This window comes from Brassica napus, chromosome C5 (genome assembly GCF_020379485.1).
Source record: "Brassica napus cultivar Da-Ae chromosome C5, Da-Ae, whole genome shotgun sequence".
Lineage (NCBI taxonomy): Eukaryota > Viridiplantae > Streptophyta > Magnoliopsida > Brassicales > Brassicaceae > Brassica > Brassica napus.
In genome coordinates this window covers 53,525,612-53,545,288 of record NC_063448.1, presented here as the reverse complement: position 1 = coordinate 53,545,288, position 19,677 = coordinate 53,525,612, and the positions used below count along the sequence as shown (strand labels likewise).

The following is a 19,677-nucleotide window of genomic DNA, read 5'->3' as shown; positions in this document are numbered from 1 at the left end:
AGGAAATAACACAATAGTCTGACTTGCAAAATGCACTGAATCTAGAAACAAATAAGCATTACAAAGTCTTTAAAATGCCTAAAAAGTTACAAATAGGCTCTCATCAGTTTCTACTACACTCAATAAACACACATAAATAGATAGAATCAGTATTTCAACAAAAAGGCATAGAGCTAATAAGAAAAGATTTTCAAAGGCCAGAGTTGGGATTGTTTCCAGCGAGGATGAGGGAGATCTCGAGACCACGACTGAAAGCTTGGTTGAACATCATACGTGTCTGGAAGGTCGAGACGAACGGGAACCACGAGCAGAGCGCAACGGGAAGGAAGATTAGCATTCCCATTCCTGCATCAAACAGCCTAGCTAGGGACCGTACTGATTTCCACATCCCAAGTCGCTTAATCACCGGCTTCCAAGCACACGCAATCTAAAAACAAAGAGAGATTATCACATTGTTAAAACTGGACTCTGCAGTGATTAGAAACTGGTGAGAAAAGAAACTTACAGAGAGGATTCCCCATCCTGTCGGTATAAATGCCAATATGCTGGCGAATATGTCCGTCACTGATAAGTCTGTGAGCACGATCGCAACGACTATACCGGCTAGAGCCATCAATAAGGAAACGCCTTGTATAAACCTAAGAACGAGCTGGAAGTTGACAGACATCTTCTGACTGAAGGTAAAGACCTAAGGAAAAATGAAGATTATCAGAACCAGGTTATGCAATTTACTCAGAGAACAAAGGTTATTGGTAAATGAAGCGTGAAGTTGAATAAACCAACCTTGAAAAGAACAATAAGCATCGCAAATGCAGCCCATGACCAGCCATACACCTGCAGATGTATAAATACTATATTATTAAGCATCTGCGCTAACAGTAAAAGATCATATAAATCCTATATCTAATCCCACCAGCCAGGTCATACTCCACACATTCAAAACATCATCAAACCCCAAATCTGACAAATTATAACCTTTATATCCTAACAAGTGATTATCAGATGGTATTGGTATAGATATGAATCATGAACAGGGATCATTATATCGACTATTGTTCCAAATATACCACATAGCAAGACGTGGGAAAGGCATTTATTATAGCACAAAACCAGCGAACTATGATATGCGTAAGTGTAGAGAAAGGGAAACACTGTACCGCAATTGATGTATCTGATCCTTGCAGGTTCAGTTTGTAGACAATACCATACTGGAAGATAAAGAATCGTAGACTTAAAATAGTCTCCACTATCCTCCCGCTCAAGGTCCGAATGTGAGACTGTTGATGCACAGTGACAATTATTATTTGCCAAATAAGTAGAAAAACTAAAAGGCGGACAAGCAAAAAAAAAAAGGGTATTTGCTGGGAAATAGAGTCTTACTATTTCTTCTTCCCACCATGCTTCCCAGCTCTCACCTCCTTTCACACCGATTCCACCTCTGTAAAAGAGCCAGTTTGTCCATTCTTTGAAGTCCTCCACGACTCTGAAAAAAGAAGAATAATCTTTGGTCACTGAAAGAACATGTTGCTCAACATAACATAAAAGAGACAGCACTACTTACTTCTGCCACTCAAACCCAGCAGGGTTGAACAGGTACGGAGCAAAAAGCCAAGAGACTACCAAGAACCAGCTGCTAACCGTCAGGAGAATGTAGGAAACAGCACCAGCCTCATCGTTTCCATACGCTAGGTAGACGACCAGTAGGAGAATAACTTCCATCCTGAAGAAGAACAAAGCATAAGAATGAGTTGACTATCCGTTACTATGGCTAAACAGGTATACATAAGAAATATATGCACATATGAAACAGAGTATGCGGGAGACGTACGCTTTGATGAAATGGCTTCTGGAGTAGAGACGGTAGTTTTCGGAAAACTTGATGTGCTTGACGACAAATCCTCTTCCAGTGGCTTGGTACTGTTGACAAACACTTTTTATCACATTCCAGACAATATAGAGAGATTGAAGAGCCGATGATAAGAATATACCCTAGCGCCACCATGAAGAATTGTCCGTCCAAAATAATGGGTTCTTGTGCCAAGAGAGAATGTGAAGAAGATGGTACATAGCTGAAACTGCATCGTTGTGAAACTGACAATGGCCTACACAATGAAAGAAGTAGATAGTTCATTTTCACAAACGACTAAATGCGCATAATATCCAGTAGGATCAGGTTTTAGATAATTCAAAACACTAGTACAGAACACAAGAACAAAACCTGTGAATCTGTTACCATAAGGCAACTAATAATCAAATATAAGCACAGTAGATATTCAAGTAAATGAACGAGTTAAATCAGAGTATATGTCAGTCTCCAAGGAACTTTTAAACACACGCTTCACCACTATCAATCATATCTCACAAAAACGTGGCATAACAATTAGTACCTGGAGAAAACCCTGTTCCAAAATGAAGCCCAAAATCATCGGCACAGCAGTGAAAACACCAATCTGAAACAGAAACTGAGCATTGAGAGCGGCGCTAAGCGCAGTATCGTCCAGAAGAATAGCTCTTTCCCGAATAGTAGCCCCAACTCCAGAAAGTGCCTATCAAAAATCAAACACAAGTAGGGGTCTAATAAGCCATGAAGATAGCATATGCGTCATAACCAAATCTAGGTAACCATGCTTACCAGGTATAATCTCCCATATAAGAAAATGTATACAGTAAGCACCGTCAACTGCAAGAGGCCACGTAAATGTCAATTCATCAGCATTAGTTCCAGGAAACCATACTCGAAGAAACTTGGAACTTATCAGTAACAGCTCAGATATAGGTTACGAAAAATAAAGTGATCCACGAAAAATGATGATGGAAGACTTCTTTTATAGAGTTGACAGCTAAATGAGAGATACCATGACACTAAGAGTGCTTTAACTAAAAGGTTAACGTTCTGGTTGCAGGTATTTAACTTTGATGAGGCAAACAACAGCACTATGAATCATTTGAGGGTTCACATACCATTGTACAGAAGTAGAAGCCAACAGTTGTAAAGTAGAATGACATCATCCGGAAGAAATCAAGGAGCTGGCCAAGTCTGTATACATCCCGACTAAGAACCTGTTCACCATTCCCACCGGCAACCTTCCCTTCAAACAGAGCTATTTGATTGAGCCCCACATCGCGCCCTTTGCCCACCTGTAGATAAAATTAATAAATATATATGGTAGTTTATCATTCTATTTGTAAGAAGTTGAGAAAATAACGGACCTGAATATACTCATGATGAGTGATATTCCCTTGACGTAGAGTTGAGTTAAAACCTGAATATCATAGCATCAACATTAATCAAATGTGGAAAAATGACTAAAATTGCTCAACCACATTCCATATTTTCAATTAACGAATCGACTTTACCAGCAAAAATATCTTCACTAATATTAATGACCCGAGAGGCCTTGCTGATACCACCACGTGTAATATGGAAAACTCTGTCAAAGACATCTGGATGACCATAATGCATGCGAATCCTGGAATATAGAAATGACAGAACAAGGATTCCTTATGAGATCAAATGCTTCATAAGAAAAATAAATTTACTGGTAGTAAGCTTACTTCAGGGGTTTCGCCAATACTCGCTGACCAAGAGTTACAAAGCTAGTTTCTTGATTGGACATGAAAGACGCCAAGGAGGAGACACTGCATATTGTCACAAACAATTATTTAAGATGAAATATATGAAACTCGAACAAAGATACACATATGTCTGGCTCACACACCTTCCAGTGAATACATGTTCCCTAACTCCAAGAATGGTGGGTGGTCGAATTCCATGGCCCCGGTTCGGATCGAATTCCTCCAAGAGATTTCTCATCTTCAAGGCTTCTTCAAAGTAATTGTCCTAACAAATAACGAAAAATAGATGTTAAAATAACTAACCGATGCCACAGACTGGAGATGCATTTAGCTCTCACGTAAAGAATGTAAAGTACATATGATTAAATGCCCAACTCCAAACTGTTTTCAAAATACTCGTTACAAAGCTTATACATCTAATTTACTAAATTGAACTCTCCAGTAAACCTTAAATATAATAAACCCCCCCAGAAGATCTCGTAAGAAGCCCTTTAAACAAAGAAAATGCCACATACTGACCTGATTCATATCAATAGTCTGGACAGCATTTCCGCGAGTAAACACAATGGCGTGGTTTTGATTCTCAGGTTTGCCTTCGCCAAGTTTTGGGTCCCCAGGCAACCTTATAGAGTAAATTTCCTGTACAACAAGAAAAACTCAAAGTGGGAATTCCATATAACAAAATAATAAAACAAAGAAGGGGAAAGAAAATGCCAATTCACTTTACAGTGCAATCATAGTTTACCCATAAGGACACAAGAATACTAGACTCGTGAATGGTTTCACAGATGATCACAGTTTACCTTATCCTTTCCACTGATGTCCGCCTTCACAAGCTTTGAATAATATTCTGTATGAGATTTACCCTCTTTCGGAGTATCAACAACATCGATATAAGCAATGCGAAGGGCTTCATTTCTGACAATCGAACGAAAGAGACTAGCTTGTAATCTGTACAATATATATAACAGAAGCTCTAAACCTGAGATTGAGATGTCTTCTTACCTTTGCATTAGCAATGCAATGTCAGCAGCTTCGGGTTTCTGATCTTCCTTCTGTCTTCCATATATTTGGCATGTGACAACATATGTAAACTTTAAATCAGCTTGGGCCCTTGCTTCAGGAGATAACTCAAATCCTTCAGCATCCGTCGCGTCATTACCAAAAGGCGTCGACTCTCCGTCTGCAATAAGTTAGATAGCCGTAAGGAAAAGCTTGACCAAAACAAATATATCTACAGAAAGCTCTTATAGCCTCTTACCTCTACCAGCCTTTCTTTCCAAATAAGACTGCAGCATGAGAGCTTTCCTATAATACATCATCCCGCGAACTGCATATACAACGTCAGATAACACGTAAAGAAAAGCACTGAAAATATATGCAAGGGAACAGCGGAAAGTTACGGCTATTGACTTGATAGAAAGAAGGTGTAGTGATTTTTTTACTTACCTGTTCTAGCTAACGTCTGTCCACGGTAAGAAGCCCAAAACCTAAGTTCAAGTATGTCTCTCTCATTACGTAGATCACCTTCTAATGCATTTTCATCTTGTCCTATTCGTGCAAGAAAATTTTTCCACTCATCTGCGACAAATCAGATGTCAATGAGAAAATATTAGGCACCTATTCATTACAGAAGTAACTTACTAATAAGAAACATAAAAAGCTAGGCAAATGTCACTAATCATATTAAGGAATTCGCAAAATATACCTGGATAAATTTTCTGAAGGTAAAACAAGATTGATATCCCATCCTCATTTCTCTTAGTGAGTTCGGCCATGCTGTATAGCACAACCTCAGAATAATATGGAGTGAAGACACTGAAAATACAGTTCAAAGGAAGATAGTAAGCTTGTGAGAAACTTGTTTTGATAAAATGATGGAAGTACGGAGAAAGAAAGAAATACCTGAAGGATAACATCTTGTCCACAGACTTTGGTGGAGGCACATCCATGAAAAGCGAATTGGTGAAGAATTGCAGTCTGCGTCTTGCCTCGAGGTTTCTAGGAACGTGCGCAGCAGAATCTTTGATAGTAAACAGAGAGTACAGTCTTTTGACTAAAGCTTTCTGCAAACCATTGAGAATTATCAGACTGACAGAATATAAGTGAGTGTAAGTATAGCCTTTGATAAAAAAAATATCATCATCATACCAGCTCGGGATCTTTAGGCCATTTCAACTTTGTAAAAAGCCGACCTTCATTCCAGGCTTGAGTTAAGATGTTCCACGTTTCATACTGACCCCTACACAGCAACATATGTTTATTAAACAAAGAAGACCAAGGCACACTGGGTTTTACACAAAACGCAGCCAAATCATCGACTTTGTATGTACCTCATATTAAAAGTCAATATGTCAAGCCGCATGACATCGTAGAGATCCTGAAGTGCTTTGATAGCCCCTTTCGCATGCTCCGGTGTTTCATTTTCTTTCTGTTCAAGAAAAAAAGAAAGAACATAAAACTCCATCTAATTGATAACATACAAGAAACTACGGCAATATTCTCCCACTAATAAGGGACGTCTACAATTCACAATTATGTAACTTTCACCATCATGAAGATTACAACTTCAATACAAACTAAGAGCGAGCCGTTCTATAAAAAGATTACTGACCAGAATTCCCAAGAGTGCAGTCACTCTAGTGATAACAAGGGAGAGTTTGTTCAACTGAAAATCGTGATGTATCTTCCGATCCTTTATACTGGCCTGGATATCTTCGTAGATTCTTTCCACCCTACAAAATTTACAAGACAAGACATATCATTCTTTTATCCAGCAAAAACCTGTCCAAGTAAATTTAGTACTTAAAAATACATTACCACATCCTCCCCTCGGCTTCCAGAGTCTCCATTAGGACAAGCTTGAGAGTGTGATACACTTCCTCAACAGCATACTTCATGTAGTCATCCCTCTCGATTCTCTCTATTATCTCCTCTTGTGTATTACTCTCAGCGGCAATCTCTTTGGCCAACAATATCTACAGCAAATTATAGGAGATTAATAGTCACGAAGCAATGACGTCATATGCGTTTTTTACGGAAAGAAACGAGGATAACCAGATAGCCACAATAAAACGTTGAATTGAAATACAGAAGCAGGTAAAGTAACAAACTCACCTTGCTGGATAGAAGAAAAAGTGGCCACTGAACCAATTGGAGCCTACCAGAATTCTTGGGCATCAGGAGTAAGTCCATCTCACTAGAAAGTTGTTCCAAACGAGAAATATGGGTTAAAAGGAAACTATAAAAAGCCGAAGCTACGAACATTAGGCACACAGATTAGTTACCGAAAAGCATAAAGCACTTACAAATCAGTGATGTAGTCTTCCTCTCGTAGACATTTTATTATTTGGTTCCAGAACGGAGCAAAGTGTGCTGCGTCTACTTTATTCTTATCCGCAGCCTTCGCATTGATAATCACATGCAGATATGAGCAACAAACGTGAGAAGCAAACTAACATGATATACCATACGTTCATCTAGGAAAGTAGTGGTTCATAAACGTAAAACAGGTCAACAGGTACCTGGTGAGAAGGATCAGACGTCCTGCACATGATTTTGAATTATAGAAAATACCAATATTTAATAAAGATAAAAGGAGACGTGCAGGTAAACTGAACTTCTTAGAAGACAGATGGAAAGGAATCTAACCGATTAGTAATAGGGACATGAAGAGCCCTCATGAAGGCCCCTGGAAACTCCTCAAACTGTTTGTGAATGGCTTCCAAAGATCTTATCTGTGAAAATTGCAAGGCAACGTAAGGACATACCCTCTTACAGACAGTGTAGTAACAGATTTATATATCTTAACTTTGACAGGAAATGTAACACACTTACCTCCCCCAAACGATCTCTCGCACCGAGCAAGAAACCCAAAAAGGCAGAGACAATGGTGTAGAATATATGGATGTCTAACAGGTAGATCTGCATTATATGAAAGAGAAAGTTACTATACAATGAAGGAAAACTCTACTGTGAACCCCCCAGTGACAGCATTCATCCTAGCCAGAACAAACTCCAAGTCTCCACCAAGATTTCTGAAATAGTTTTTAACAAAATCCTCCAAAACTGGAGTGGTCTCTAGAAACGACTACGTCTTGATTCACTGATTGCTCCCAACAAAACCTAGAACAACAAAAGTGCCTACCCTCATGTAAAGACCATTGAACTTACAGCGACGACAGGAGCCCATAAACTGGCAACAGTCAGAGCGTTGTAGTTGTCTGCATCCAGATAAGAAATATTAGAGTATGAGAATCTTACAGAAGAATGATACTTTTGAGGTTCTCAGTACAGTTATCAGCAAGAAACTAAATAGTAGAGCTAGTAACATCCCAAGAAGGGCTACTTCTAGAGTTCGACTTTGATATCATATACTGCAGAGAAGCACAGGTTTATGATTCCAGAGAGAAGTAACATATTACACCACAATCATTCAAGTAACTAAGCTTACAAAAAAATTAAGCATCCTCGAGTACTACCACAATCCAATACTTACTTCTTGACACCAAATCATGCCACGAGTACTGAATGTTATCCTGTTTGACTATCATCCTTGTTGGACCAACGAGCGGCTCAATCTGCAAATTCATCAGCAAGAGAGATATAACTCCGAGTCACACTTAAACTGCCAAACGAAGTATCTTTGTGATGTTTCTCTAATAATTACTTCAGGAATTGTCTACAAGAGATCGCAATGAACAGAAAAATTATGTATAAAGTAACAGCATGCCAGCACCCATAAAACTACTTCCAACTTTAAGAGTTCACTGTACAAATTGAGAGCAATTGAACACAGAGAAACAATTTTCAGTAAATAAGTGGTAATCTATGATGTAAAATATGTATATTTCACGTATAACCACAATCTTCAGTACAACTATCAACACATCACAATTATACTTCCTATCAAAAGAACCAACCTGGAGAAAGTACGCAAAGGAGAACTTGGCAGACAGAACGACAAGCCAAAACAGCAAGTACCTGCGTCATACAAGAGTGGCTTAGAACAACCTTTACCCTTTAAAACACAAAAGACCATACGAGCTGTCAGCATCAATTAAACAAGTATCTCTCTGCTTCTCGCAAACAAGTCAGAAACAGAGTTCAAATATTTTCAGTACCAAATATAAGCTAGAACAACTTTTGAAGTCCAGAGAATACAGATAACTAAAAATAAGTAACTAAAAGAAAGTAACAAAGATAAGATGGAGACGTTACTTTATGAAATCGGATGTCTTTTCATACATGCCACGGCCAACATAGTGTCTCTCCTGAAAATACAATCAAGTAAGCATCAGAGATTGTTACTAATGATCCAGATATTATGCATGAAGAACGAAAGAGAAAGATGATGTACAAACCTGGCGCATCCACTTAAAGAATCGAATCACAGGCCAGCGATCACATTTATTAGCAATGTTGTGACAAGTTGGGAAACGCATCAGGATACTCAAAAACAACTGAACACCACCATAGATGGCTATGAGAATCACATAAAACTTGAACATGACTGAGTTGGAATTTGGGTTACTATCTTCTTGAAGTGCTTTCCTGCACACACACACACACAAAACTATCAAACAAGGGAATGTAAAACTACCCCAAAAAAAGGAAAATATGCAAAAGCAATATGAAAAAGGACAGTTCAATAACTGAAGTTTCACATACACATAGAGGAAGGATATGACGATGGAAGCAAGGCTAAACCAGATGAAGCGGAGAAAAATGCGAGAAACAGCCAGCCGTCTTGTCGTAGAATAAGCACCATACATCATGATGACATCCAGAACACCTATAACATCAAGCACAAGTTTTTTCTTCACCAAATCACAATATTGATAAAGAAAATAAAGTAAAGAGTATCAGGCTTAATACTGACTCTCAGAAAACTTCATCACAACGAAAGTCGGACCCAGGCTGAGAATTTCACGCAAAGTCTTCCTGGAGTAAATGTCGTTTTTGTTGAACGCAATAATAGCTAGTGCCTGTAAAGAAGTCTGTTAGAGTGCAGTAGCAGGAGAACCTTTATCGACATAATAACATTCATACGACCCATGATAGTGAAAGAATACGTCACAACCAAACGTCCTTAACGTCAAACAAAGATTTTCTAAGGAACACAGAGAAAAACTACAACAATAAAGGGAACCAGAGAAGGGATTACAAACCTGAAACATCATAGCTAGGAATATCCATAGCCGATGGAAGCTGTGGTAAAGATGCAAAAATGTCCGGTGCTCAACGAATGAAGTCTTTCCTCGATGCGTTGCCCTACCGGTTTGAAGGTCGTACTGCAAGGATAAAACCAGTATATTAACATCAGATACGCATATGTGGGAAAAAAGAAGTCTGTATCTAGATCTTAAACGAAGCACACAACCAGACTGAACCTCAACTTCTTAAGATAAAATAAAAAATTATGAACCTCTTAACTAACGAGTAAAGTAAATGAATACAATAGAAAGACTAAACATGCCAACATAACTTCAAGATCAACCTCTAACACATGATCTAGGAGCTATAATTTTTTCATTTGATGTTCGTCTCACCAAAGAAGCAACAACAAGTATGAATACAAAATCACTACTATGAGGGGCCATTGCAGACCTTTTTTCTCGGTATAGGTTTCTGGAAAAAAGATGAACTCGTTCGCCATGGCCAACCAAGCTCGAAGGAGTGAAGCGACCTGGAAAATCAAACCCGTCAGCGAACAGAGAGAAGAAAATTAAGCCAATTGAGAAAGATATTAAAAATTTACCAGAAATACTCATTGAAGTCATCATAGTTTCTCCAAGCTGAATGAGGTGCTCGGCCATTGTCATTGTTAAAAGCTTCCTGCACAGAGCAACATGACTATTATATCAAAACCAACAACACAGTTCTAAAAGGAATATTCATACATGAGAAAGCAGAATCATCTTTTTACAGGACATTTGAATTGAAAACCAACTACCACTGATTATATCTACGAATATACATGCTATGAAACATATGTCCACACCTTGAATGAATAGGAAAAGATCTAATAACCACCTCAAGTAACACGATAAAACAAAATTCAATATGTTTAATGACCAAAAGAGTGATATAAATATTCCAAGTATCCCAGCTAAAACAGTAGTAGATAACAAACCCAATCATAAGCCTACAAAACTAGCGACGGAGCAGATTAGGAAAGTTTTTTAATGTAGGTTTCTCTATTAAGAAGCAGTAATGTGGGATCAAATAAAATACTACAACAGTAATCAAGAAGAGAACAGAGAAATGAAACTCCCTAAAGTCCAGGAGAGAAAGAATATTTAGAGAACATACTGCCGATACAACTCCATACAGTGGAGCAATGACATGATCAAGGAATGATACACCATCATCAGAGCCACGACTATCCACTGGCATACAGCTCTCAGCAGGGCGAGCAACCTGCTGGCGTAAGATCTCATCCATTTCTCTTACCATCTACAGAAAGTATTCAGCATGAACAATTAATATCAACTGACCACATATTATAGTAAAATTACCAAAGTACTAGTACCAATTCAGAAAGTTAGGCGATTCATATAAGAACAGAATCATGGATGAGACAGTGAGACACTAGAGACTTACGTGGTGGAATATGTAGCACAAACATTCTGGAAGAAACCGTATGTTAGCAGCTTCGCCCCAAATCAGGAAATACAAAGAGAGGAATAGCAGTCTCTTTTCTTCACTGATGGTCTCTAAACTGCATCTTACAAAAATTGAAGTGAGAAAGCAAGAGTGGTAGCAGTAAAAGACAAGGAAGAGGGGATAATTTACTTGCTCCATGCAGGCTGAATGCAAAGGTAATCACACCACTTAATGTAGTTATCTAGGGACTTCAGAAAGACCTTACGTACTGCAGCGTCGTCCAGTTTCTGCGAGAGTACAAGAGAAAAAAAAAATATCCATGAGATCTAAAAATGCAATTCACTGCTTTCTAAATATAGCGGCAAAACAAGCTAAAATCATATTCACTGCACAATCACTAGCATAAGTTTCTAGAATGAACATTTAAGATACTTCACTTTTAAGCTTTGTCAACTAGAAGTCCACACAAAGAACAATCAATAAGAAGTTTTCGCTATAACAAGAAGAACAGAGCCAAAATCATGAATAGCCTACTTATAATCCAGAAACTTCGGCGAAACTGATCATATGAAAATCAAATAAGCTTTGGTACTTACAGGTTCTCTTTCTTCAGGAATGTTAAGGCGGGATTGCTCATTAGCAAGAAGAAGAACTATATGTTCACGCTGATTGGAGACACTGTCTTTCTGCGGCCATAAGAATTGATATATTAGAAAGATCATTCTCTAATACTCAAAAGAAGCGTCTCAGATAGACAAACCTGGAACCCAAATATGTAGTGGAGAAAATCAAGCATATCAGCATTCCTCGTCGCGGGAATGGGAAAATCAGCAGGCAATTTTGGCAGGCCTGGAAAATACTTCAACGCTGCAACTGCTGCTTGCACCTGCTCAAATTTTATTGTCATCAAATCAAGACAAACCGCATACAATACACGCATGTGGATTGTGGAAAATAGAAAAATTATCTCACCTCAGGGAAAGACGTAGTGGCATTAGTCGTGACAGGAGCATCCAGAGGAATGATGTTGTAAGCAATTGTATCCTCACTCATTGCAGCATCAGAATCAATAACATGCTTCAGCTGTTGACACACAAAATAGATGATTATGAGCTGCATTATACAGATCTACTTTGACAAAAAAAAAAAATTTTGAGTAATAGGAGGAAAAATACACAACCTCATCAGGAATCTCTTTCGCAACCTGCTCCAACACATTCCCGAGAACTTTAAGGGTAGCAAACACTCTCTTCCTTCTCAATGTTTTTCGCTCCATCCTGGTAGCCAATATCAAACCGTTTAGACAACAAATAAGATACCTGAGTAAAGTTTTTGGGTTCTAACAATTATTAGCCAAAATAGAAAATTCAGAGATTCACGTACTCTTTAGTGAAAACCCCAGACTCACGGAGCTGCTTTTCATCCTCCTTCAACGTGTCAACGTTGTTCTTCTCTCTGTACAGCCTGTAGAAGTCTTGCAGCCGTTTAATATCCTGACTTCTATCTATCGTCCCAACCTCTCTTTTCGCTAACTTTTGCTGAAACACACCAAGCCAGAACAATGCATTAGAATGCAAAACCTTGTAAAAAAATCAAACAAGCAGAAGAAGAAGAAGAGAAGGGAACCATACCTTAACAACGGACATCAACCCGGTTTTAAACTGCAACACGCCTCTGCCTTCACTGTTAGGGTCAAGATTCTGCGCCAGCGAGTAAGCATGCTCACACACTGCACCAAAAAAAAAACGTTAACAAGATCACAACCAGTGGGGAAATGAAAGCAAGAGAAAGCTTACAGATCCTAGCGATGCTGGGATCTTCATCTTGGAGCTCATCAGCAGCTCTCAGAATAGCATCTATGTCCCTGTTGTTAGCCAGAGATGAAGGGACATACTCCATAAGACTTCCCTGGCCAGGACCACCACCAGAACCTCCTCCTGCTCTATCCCTCTGTAACGCAGCATTTACAAGCCGCTCCCACGACGACTCCGCTCGAGACATTTTCTACCTACAAAGGTGAGCAAATCTCAGCAGCTTTAGAATCAAATAAAAAAAAACCCATGGAAAGCGAAAACAGCAAGTGGAACGATGTAATAAAACAGATTCGGACAAGTGAACCTAGCCGTAACGGACAATGCAAATTTACAGACCGTGAGTTATATAGAGAACAAACGAAACGATTTGACTAGTTTTAAATCAACGAGCAATTATGGGATCTCGAATCTGAGCTTCGTCGAGGATCGAGACAAGTTAAACCAACGAAAAATGAACCAAACAGGTCAAATTTAGAGGCGGGAGTTACCGATTTAGAAACCCTAGATATGGAGTTTGGGGAGAATCGGATCAGTCATGGAAGAATCAGCGTCACAATGGTGAATGCTAACTCTCTCGTCTCTCTCTCTCTTTCGGATTTGATTCGAATTCAAAAGTACTTTTAGGGATTTTCTTTTTGTTTTTGTTTAAGCCAAAACCATCACAACGAAGGAAGCGATGTTTTAACTTTTTAAATAAGCGTGTTGAAAACAAGAAAAAAAGGAAAGTCAGTGAACCGCGTTGGATTAAACCGGCTAAATCTCAGATAGATCTATTTTAATAACTCTCTCGGTCAAAACCGGTTTAGTCCTGATTTCAACCCGACTTGACTTGACCCGATCCGGCGCTTGATTAGAATTCAGGAAAATCAATCGAACCGCGTTGGCACAACCGCAAAGTCTTTAGGATTAAACCGGCTAAACCGCAAATAAATTTCAATAACCGTCATTTAATCTTGATTTCAGCACGACTTGACCCGACCCGAAAGAGGAAAGCGTTTTGACAAAAAAAAGGAAAGTCAGTGAACCGGATTAAACTGGCTAAAATCTCAGATAGATATTTTAATAATTATCTCGGTCAAAACCGGTTTAGTTCTTATTTCAACCCGACTTGACCCGATCCGGCGCTTGATTTGTATTCAGGAAAATCAATCGAACCGCGTTGGCAAGACCGGAAAGTCTTTCGGATTAAACCGGCTAAACCGCAAATAGATTTTCCATAACCGTCATATGATCCTGATTTCAACCCGACTTGACCCGACCCGATGAAGTTTGGATGACGAGTTCTCTCTCTCTTGACGTAGATCCTCCTCGTCGTGAATCCAAAAATCAAAACTTGGCGAGTTGTTCTCTATCCAAGAGCTCTTTCTTCCTTCTCTGTGATTGATTGGTTCTAGGGTTTGTGGAAAAGACTCTTTCGCTTTCTAGGGTTTCCTGATTTAGGGTTCAGGATATAAAAATCTGTGCTTTTCTTCATCCAACAAGAAGAAAGATGTATGCTGATAGATTGGAGTCTGAGTCTGGAAGCAGGAACACGGTAAAGGATCGAATCAACGGCGGCTCTGGCGATAACTCTACTCGCTCCCGACAAGTTACTGGGAAGAGGTTCGAATTTATTCGCTCTGTTTGAATTCAATCGACGGTTAGATTAGCTGTTAGCTACATTATGATCTTGCTTGCTTAGCTATTTGAATTGTGTGTTTGGTTTACCTTAGGAGGACTTTGAGAATGAAACTGTGTTTGTTTTTTGTGTTGTGGAATAGTTTATATTCTTTTACTTGGTTCCAGGCAAAGGCAGGACGATAAATGGGAGCATGATCTTTTCAATAAGGACAAACCTCAACTCTCAAGTATGTCTTTTTACTACTCTCTCTCTCTCACCAATCCTCTTTTAGGAGAAACTAAGTATCTATGACAATGGTTGTTGATTATTTGTTTGATGGCTTGCTAAGGTCGCAGAGTTGATTCTAGAGATCTTCGCCTGAAGCTCCAGAAGAGAGATGATGGCTCTCAAAGTGGGCGAGGAGGTGGTTCTGGCGTGCGGGATTTACGTGAGAAGCTCTCTGGGACGATGACTGTGCAACCGAAGAACAGTGACCCGCTGAAATCTAAAGTGGAGGCTGCTAGACCAAGCATGAAGAGTGTAGCGACTGATACTGAAACAGAGGTTACTAGAAAAGCTTCAGGTCAAGCTACCAGGAAGAAATCACAGCAGGCAATAAGATTCACTTTTCTTCAACTGTGTTATTCTATCATGCTTAATAAATTACCTTGGGAGAAAACTATTCTACTGTTTCTTAGTTTGTTATCTTTTGGTTCAGGCTGGTGGATCGGTTGATAGCTTTCTGGAATCATTGGGTCTCGAGAAGTATTCAACAGCTTTTAAAGTGGAAGAAGTATGTAATATTTACGTTATGCTTGGGTGTGATCTTGTCAGAGACTCATTGTTCTCATTCTTTTTTTTATTATTTCTCAGGTTGATATGGATGCTCTCATGCATATGACAGATGATGACCTCAAGGCTATGCTTATACCAATGGTAAGCTCCATATTTAACTGCCAAAACATTAACTACCACTCTGCTTTATATCAGTCTGCCCCCACAGATTTTGGATGAAAATAATTCTCTTAGTCTCAGTGTTCTGTGTAACACGAAAGCTACTTACAAGCTGTGTTGTTGTTTCAGGGCCCAAGGAAGAAGATACTTCTTGCTTTGGGATCCAAACGCTGATAGTCTAGTGTCTTTTGCATAACGGCTTCAAGCTCATCTGAAACGGTCTCCGGAAGTCGTTACATTAAGCCATTGTCGAACTGATTCCTGAATTGTCTTTCTTTTTTCTCGTTTTTTTTTATGTATCAGCCCATATCAAGAGATTGGAATTTTGGCTGTATACATCTGTAATCGTAGATATAGTGAAACAAACACTGCCGGTTTACTCTACTTTTGATGTGTGAAAAGCTTCGAGTTTAAAACACAATGCAAAAGCCTAGGATAACTCAGACAGTTAATCAGTCAAAAAATTATGGTCTCTTCTCTGATACAATGCTGTTGCGTAATTTTGAATTCAAACAACCAAAAGCTTTTACAAGTTACATATGATCCGTAAAAATGCAAAGGTCCTCCTAGGCCGCTTGCTTTCTAGTTAGCCATGTCAAGTACTTTGCCTTCTCTTGTTTGTATCTTCTCCACTCCCGTAGTGCTGCAAGAACAACGTGTCCAGCAACAGGTAGGAAAAACGGCTGTCCAAGAAAGTATGAACACATGAGACTCAAGAGAAACAAGGCAATGCTAATCTAATGTTAACAGTATTAACGACCATGAAACTAACCGAGTACACAGCAAAGCAATGTTCGTAAGAGAAGTAGCTGACGGACATGATGGATGGATGGAAGAAGGCATTCTCAGCTAGGGACCTTGCTTCTCTTGAGGAACCTTTGCAGAACACAGAAACGCAACTTCTTGTCAGAGTTTACCAACATTAAGGTCTAAAACAGAGAATATTGAATATAGGTTTAAGTGTAACATACTGGCTGAAGAACTGTATCCTCCCAGAGAAGCATTGGATTGAGCCAACTTTGCTGCTTTCAGAGAATATTTCACCTGGTGGTTTGAAGAAAACCAATGGAAATTTTCAGAAAATAACAGTTTCCAGAAAAAGGTTCAAGATGAGAAACATACTTGTTCTCCAATTTCATCCTTGATTATCATCCTAGGGAGTGACTGAACCTGCAAGTTCCAAGCAATGAAGATTAGAAAAAAGTGAAACGAACGAGCTATAACAAGGCATGTGGAGTTAGTCACGTACTAATCTAGAAAGAGAGCCGAGGGTTGTTGCGCAAGAGTGGAGATTGAAACACGTGTGTTTCCGTGACAAGACATCCAATTCCCTGCAAATGCAAACATCGAGAAAGACAACACGCATCAGTATCCATAACTCATGAGCGTCCCTTGCTTTAAGTAGAAACATCTAATATTGATTGATAAGCATCACACATATCCTTACCACTTTGTAAAGCCTCTTTCGCTAGGTAAAATCTTGTAACTCCCCAATTCCCTGGTGTAAGTCGCTTCCGACTTAAAACCAAAAAGTTGTCGGAATTGCCCCAAGAAAACTTCAACTATTTTCTCTAGATCCTGTTTCAGAAAATGAAAAAACAATGTTTCAGACATCTTCTTCCAAGGCTCCCCAAATACTCAATTAATGAATATATAGCTGATGTAAAGCATATAATGAATATGTATTGTGAACCGGACCTGAGGCGAGATCGTGTTCGTGCTTGGGCTTTCAGAGTCCTTATCACAACTTCTCGGGTTCCATACAATCACACCGCCCCACATCTATGGAACAAAATGACAAGATGACCTCGATTCACAAAGAAGAAGAAAAGGTCTACCAACAGATTAATAGAACAAAATGACAAGATGGCAACTAACCGGAGATATGAAGCCATTTGTTTTAGATATCTCCTCATTTGGCAACTGCAAGTGAAGAGGGCATTCTTTTCCAGATGGAATATATCTGACAATATGAGAAAAGATCGTAGAGTTCATCAGGAAACAGTAGAGTAATCACAGCATCAAGCAGCATAACCAGCAAGTATGAGCAGAGTAATATACACAACAAATTGCAGTATTTTGGACCGTCCACTAGCTCCAGCAGAAGTATCCAAGTGCCATTCGTTCGAGTTCACCTGGCGAAACCATTGAAGATAATAATCCGTTACACCATCAGTTGTATCCAAATTATTCATGGAGATATTGAAAAAAAGGTACATACAAAGAAGGGAAGATCACTGGTCCTGAAGATGTAGCTCTGAAGTTTTTCATCCCAAGAAGAAAACGAAGACTTCGGTGTATGATACAAAACCTAAGAACAGAGAGAGAACACAACACATCAGCATGAGAGAATAACAAAGATGCCAAAGATCTCGGTCAGGTGATGAATGGTACCTGACTTTCAACACTTATATTAGCTATAGGTGCTAAAGCCTTAGTCACCGGAGCTAACAATGCCTCGTCTATCCTCTGAAAGTCCCTATCAAACGTAAGCACACAGACAACAAGTCACAGGTACGTAAATGTTATAATGGCAGTGCAAAATCTCTAACAAAGCTTCAGCTCATACCAATCATAGATCCAATCACGTGGATTGGAATTCAAAAGGCTAAAAGAAAGAACAAGCCTCCCATCTGATCCCACAGGCATAAACTCCCCACGAATAGAGTCTCCCTCCTCTCTTCCACCGTTCATAAACACCTTCACAAAAACCTCAGAAACTCTACCCACCACCTCTCCAAACCTCTCTTCCAACCCACTCCCAACAATCCACGCATGCCGTCTCTTCCCCACCACAGCTTTCACCTCATCTCCATTCTCTTTATTCACCACAACAACACTATACATCTTCCCAATACCCCCAGAACAGCCACTGAACACGTCATCCAACGACTCATCCACCGCATCATCCAACCCACGACCAAAAGAATCTCTTTTGATCACTCCGCAGCGGTAAGAGCACGTGGAAGGAAAGGTTTCAGAGCAGAGCTCATCTGGGCTCTGAACAGTGACGGAGATGGACACATTGCAAGAGCCACACTGTGAACTTTCACCGGTCAATTGATTTACACCGTCTTGTATCTCAGATCGCAATTGATCCGGATCGTTGGACCCGAACCCAACGAATACGGCGTGGAAAGTACATGGGAACCGCAAAGGCGCCGACTTTACCTGATCGGAGAGTGAGTCGATGTCGTGGAACGGTAATTGAGATCTGTAGATTTCGACTGACTTCCATAGAAACGGCAGACCTGAGAGGAACGAGAAGAGCACGGTGGTGGTGATGAGGAGGCGCTTTAACCCGGGTTTTGAAGAACGCATGGTCTTCAGATCGGGCTCCGGCGTGGTTCCGGGAGTGTCTGTAGTCGGATTCGGATGATCGGAGGTTTCTTCCATCGTCTTCGTGAGGGTTGAAGATGGCCACAACACTTCCTCTACTGCTGCGTTGGTTTTGTCGTTTCGTGTAAACTGGGTTCTTTATAGGATTAATTGAAATGACTGTTCAGTAGCCGTCTTAGCTCAGTGGTAGAGCGCGTGACTTTTAATCCCGTGGCCGTGGGTTCGATATCCACAGACGGCGTTACGTTAGTTTTTGTACTCCTGCAGTTTTTATACACACTGCCTTGATTGATGAAGAATTGACAATTTTGGATTTAGGGTTCATGTCTAATGACAGTTCAGATGACTTTTTGCTGATGAGCAAAGAACCTAGAAATGTTATAAGAATTCCTCCAAACACCATTTCTGTATAAACTACAAGGAGCCCTCTCTTTAACCAAAATTCTTCTTCTCAAATTAAAAGAGTAATGTGATTGTGTTATGTAATTTATCTTTTGTTAATCGAATTTTTCCAAAAAAAAATCTTTGTTAATCGATTTCACAAAAACATTTGAGTCTGAAAAGAAATGTGCAGCTCATCTTTACTATACAACTAGATTAAGATACGCGTCTTGCGCAAGATAAACATTATATATAAAAATTATTTTATGTATTATATGTTCTTACATATTATGAAATAATAAATATATATTGAATAATTAAAATCAGTAACTATTACATATATAATTAAATTGGTGCGAATGTATAAATCAATTTTATTAATCCAAACATTTTTTTAAAAAATTT

General features: G+C 39.3%; 3 protein-coding genes and 1 non-coding gene across 4 annotated transcripts; 2 read left to right on the top strand and 2 right to left on the bottom strand.

Moving 5' to 3' along the window:
* Positions 1 to 19: 19 nt before the first annotated feature.
* LOC106410276 (callose synthase 9) lies at positions 20 to 13,720 on the bottom strand. The gene is made up of 52 exons (XM_048759383.1): positions 13,487 to 13,720; positions 12,981 to 13,192; positions 12,816 to 12,913; positions 12,568 to 12,722; positions 12,365 to 12,461; positions 12,157 to 12,267; positions 11,945 to 12,070; positions 11,781 to 11,870; positions 11,374 to 11,471; positions 11,182 to 11,299; positions 10,891 to 11,034; positions 10,337 to 10,413; positions 10,186 to 10,264; positions 9,747 to 9,869; positions 9,458 to 9,563; positions 9,247 to 9,370; positions 8,940 to 9,129; positions 8,797 to 8,849; positions 8,499 to 8,559; positions 8,075 to 8,156; positions 7,750 to 7,799; positions 7,414 to 7,500; positions 7,228 to 7,313; positions 7,101 to 7,122; positions 6,885 to 6,979; positions 6,694 to 6,775; positions 6,397 to 6,554; positions 6,191 to 6,311; positions 5,910 to 6,007; positions 5,728 to 5,818; positions 5,482 to 5,642; positions 5,285 to 5,394; positions 5,026 to 5,157; positions 4,838 to 4,906; positions 4,582 to 4,759; positions 4,380 to 4,494; positions 4,096 to 4,215; positions 3,720 to 3,841; positions 3,556 to 3,639; positions 3,358 to 3,470; positions 3,211 to 3,263; positions 2,962 to 3,138; positions 2,633 to 2,680; positions 2,388 to 2,546; positions 1,989 to 2,102; positions 1,829 to 1,917; positions 1,562 to 1,720; positions 1,381 to 1,483; positions 1,158 to 1,277; positions 784 to 834; positions 506 to 688; positions 20 to 427 (listed from the first exon to the last, which is right to left on the bottom strand). Exons 2-52 carry the CDS (start codon positions 13,183 to 13,185, stop codon positions 191 to 193), a joined length of 5,724 nt encoding a protein of 1,907 aa, XP_048615340.1. The 5' UTR covers positions 13,186 to 13,192; positions 13,487 to 13,720; the 3' UTR covers positions 20 to 190.
* A 508-nt stretch (positions 13,721 to 14,228) lies between these two features.
* On the top strand, positions 14,229 to 16,034 carry LOC106410818 (ankyrin repeat and SAM domain-containing protein 6-like). The gene is made up of 6 exons (XM_013851432.3): positions 14,229 to 14,600; positions 14,784 to 14,845; positions 14,948 to 15,210; positions 15,317 to 15,391; positions 15,472 to 15,534; positions 15,682 to 16,034. Exons 1-6 carry the CDS (start codon positions 14,488 to 14,490, stop codon positions 15,724 to 15,726), a joined length of 621 nt encoding a protein of 206 aa, XP_013706886.1. The 5' UTR covers positions 14,229 to 14,487; the 3' UTR covers positions 15,727 to 16,034.
* Positions 15,984 to 19,048, bottom strand: LOC106410817 (GPI transamidase component PIG-S). Its single transcript, XM_013851431.3, has 12 exons — positions 18,122 to 19,048; positions 17,947 to 18,031; positions 17,774 to 17,863; positions 17,614 to 17,687; positions 17,431 to 17,515; positions 17,251 to 17,334; positions 17,000 to 17,130; positions 16,802 to 16,883; positions 16,675 to 16,722; positions 16,524 to 16,596; positions 16,325 to 16,428; positions 15,984 to 16,235 (listed from the first exon to the last, which is right to left on the bottom strand). The coding sequence occupies exons 1-12, from the start codon at positions 18,946 to 18,948 to the stop codon at positions 16,119 to 16,121; spliced, it is 1,800 nt and encodes a 599-aa protein (XP_013706885.1). The 5' UTR covers positions 18,949 to 19,048; the 3' UTR covers positions 15,984 to 16,118.
* A 12-nt stretch (positions 19,049 to 19,060) lies between these two features.
* On the top strand, positions 19,061 to 19,132 carry TRNAK-UUU. Its single transcript has one exon. It is a non-coding gene; the product is annotated as a tRNA-Lys (tRNA).
* Positions 19,133 to 19,677: the final 545 nt, after the last annotated feature.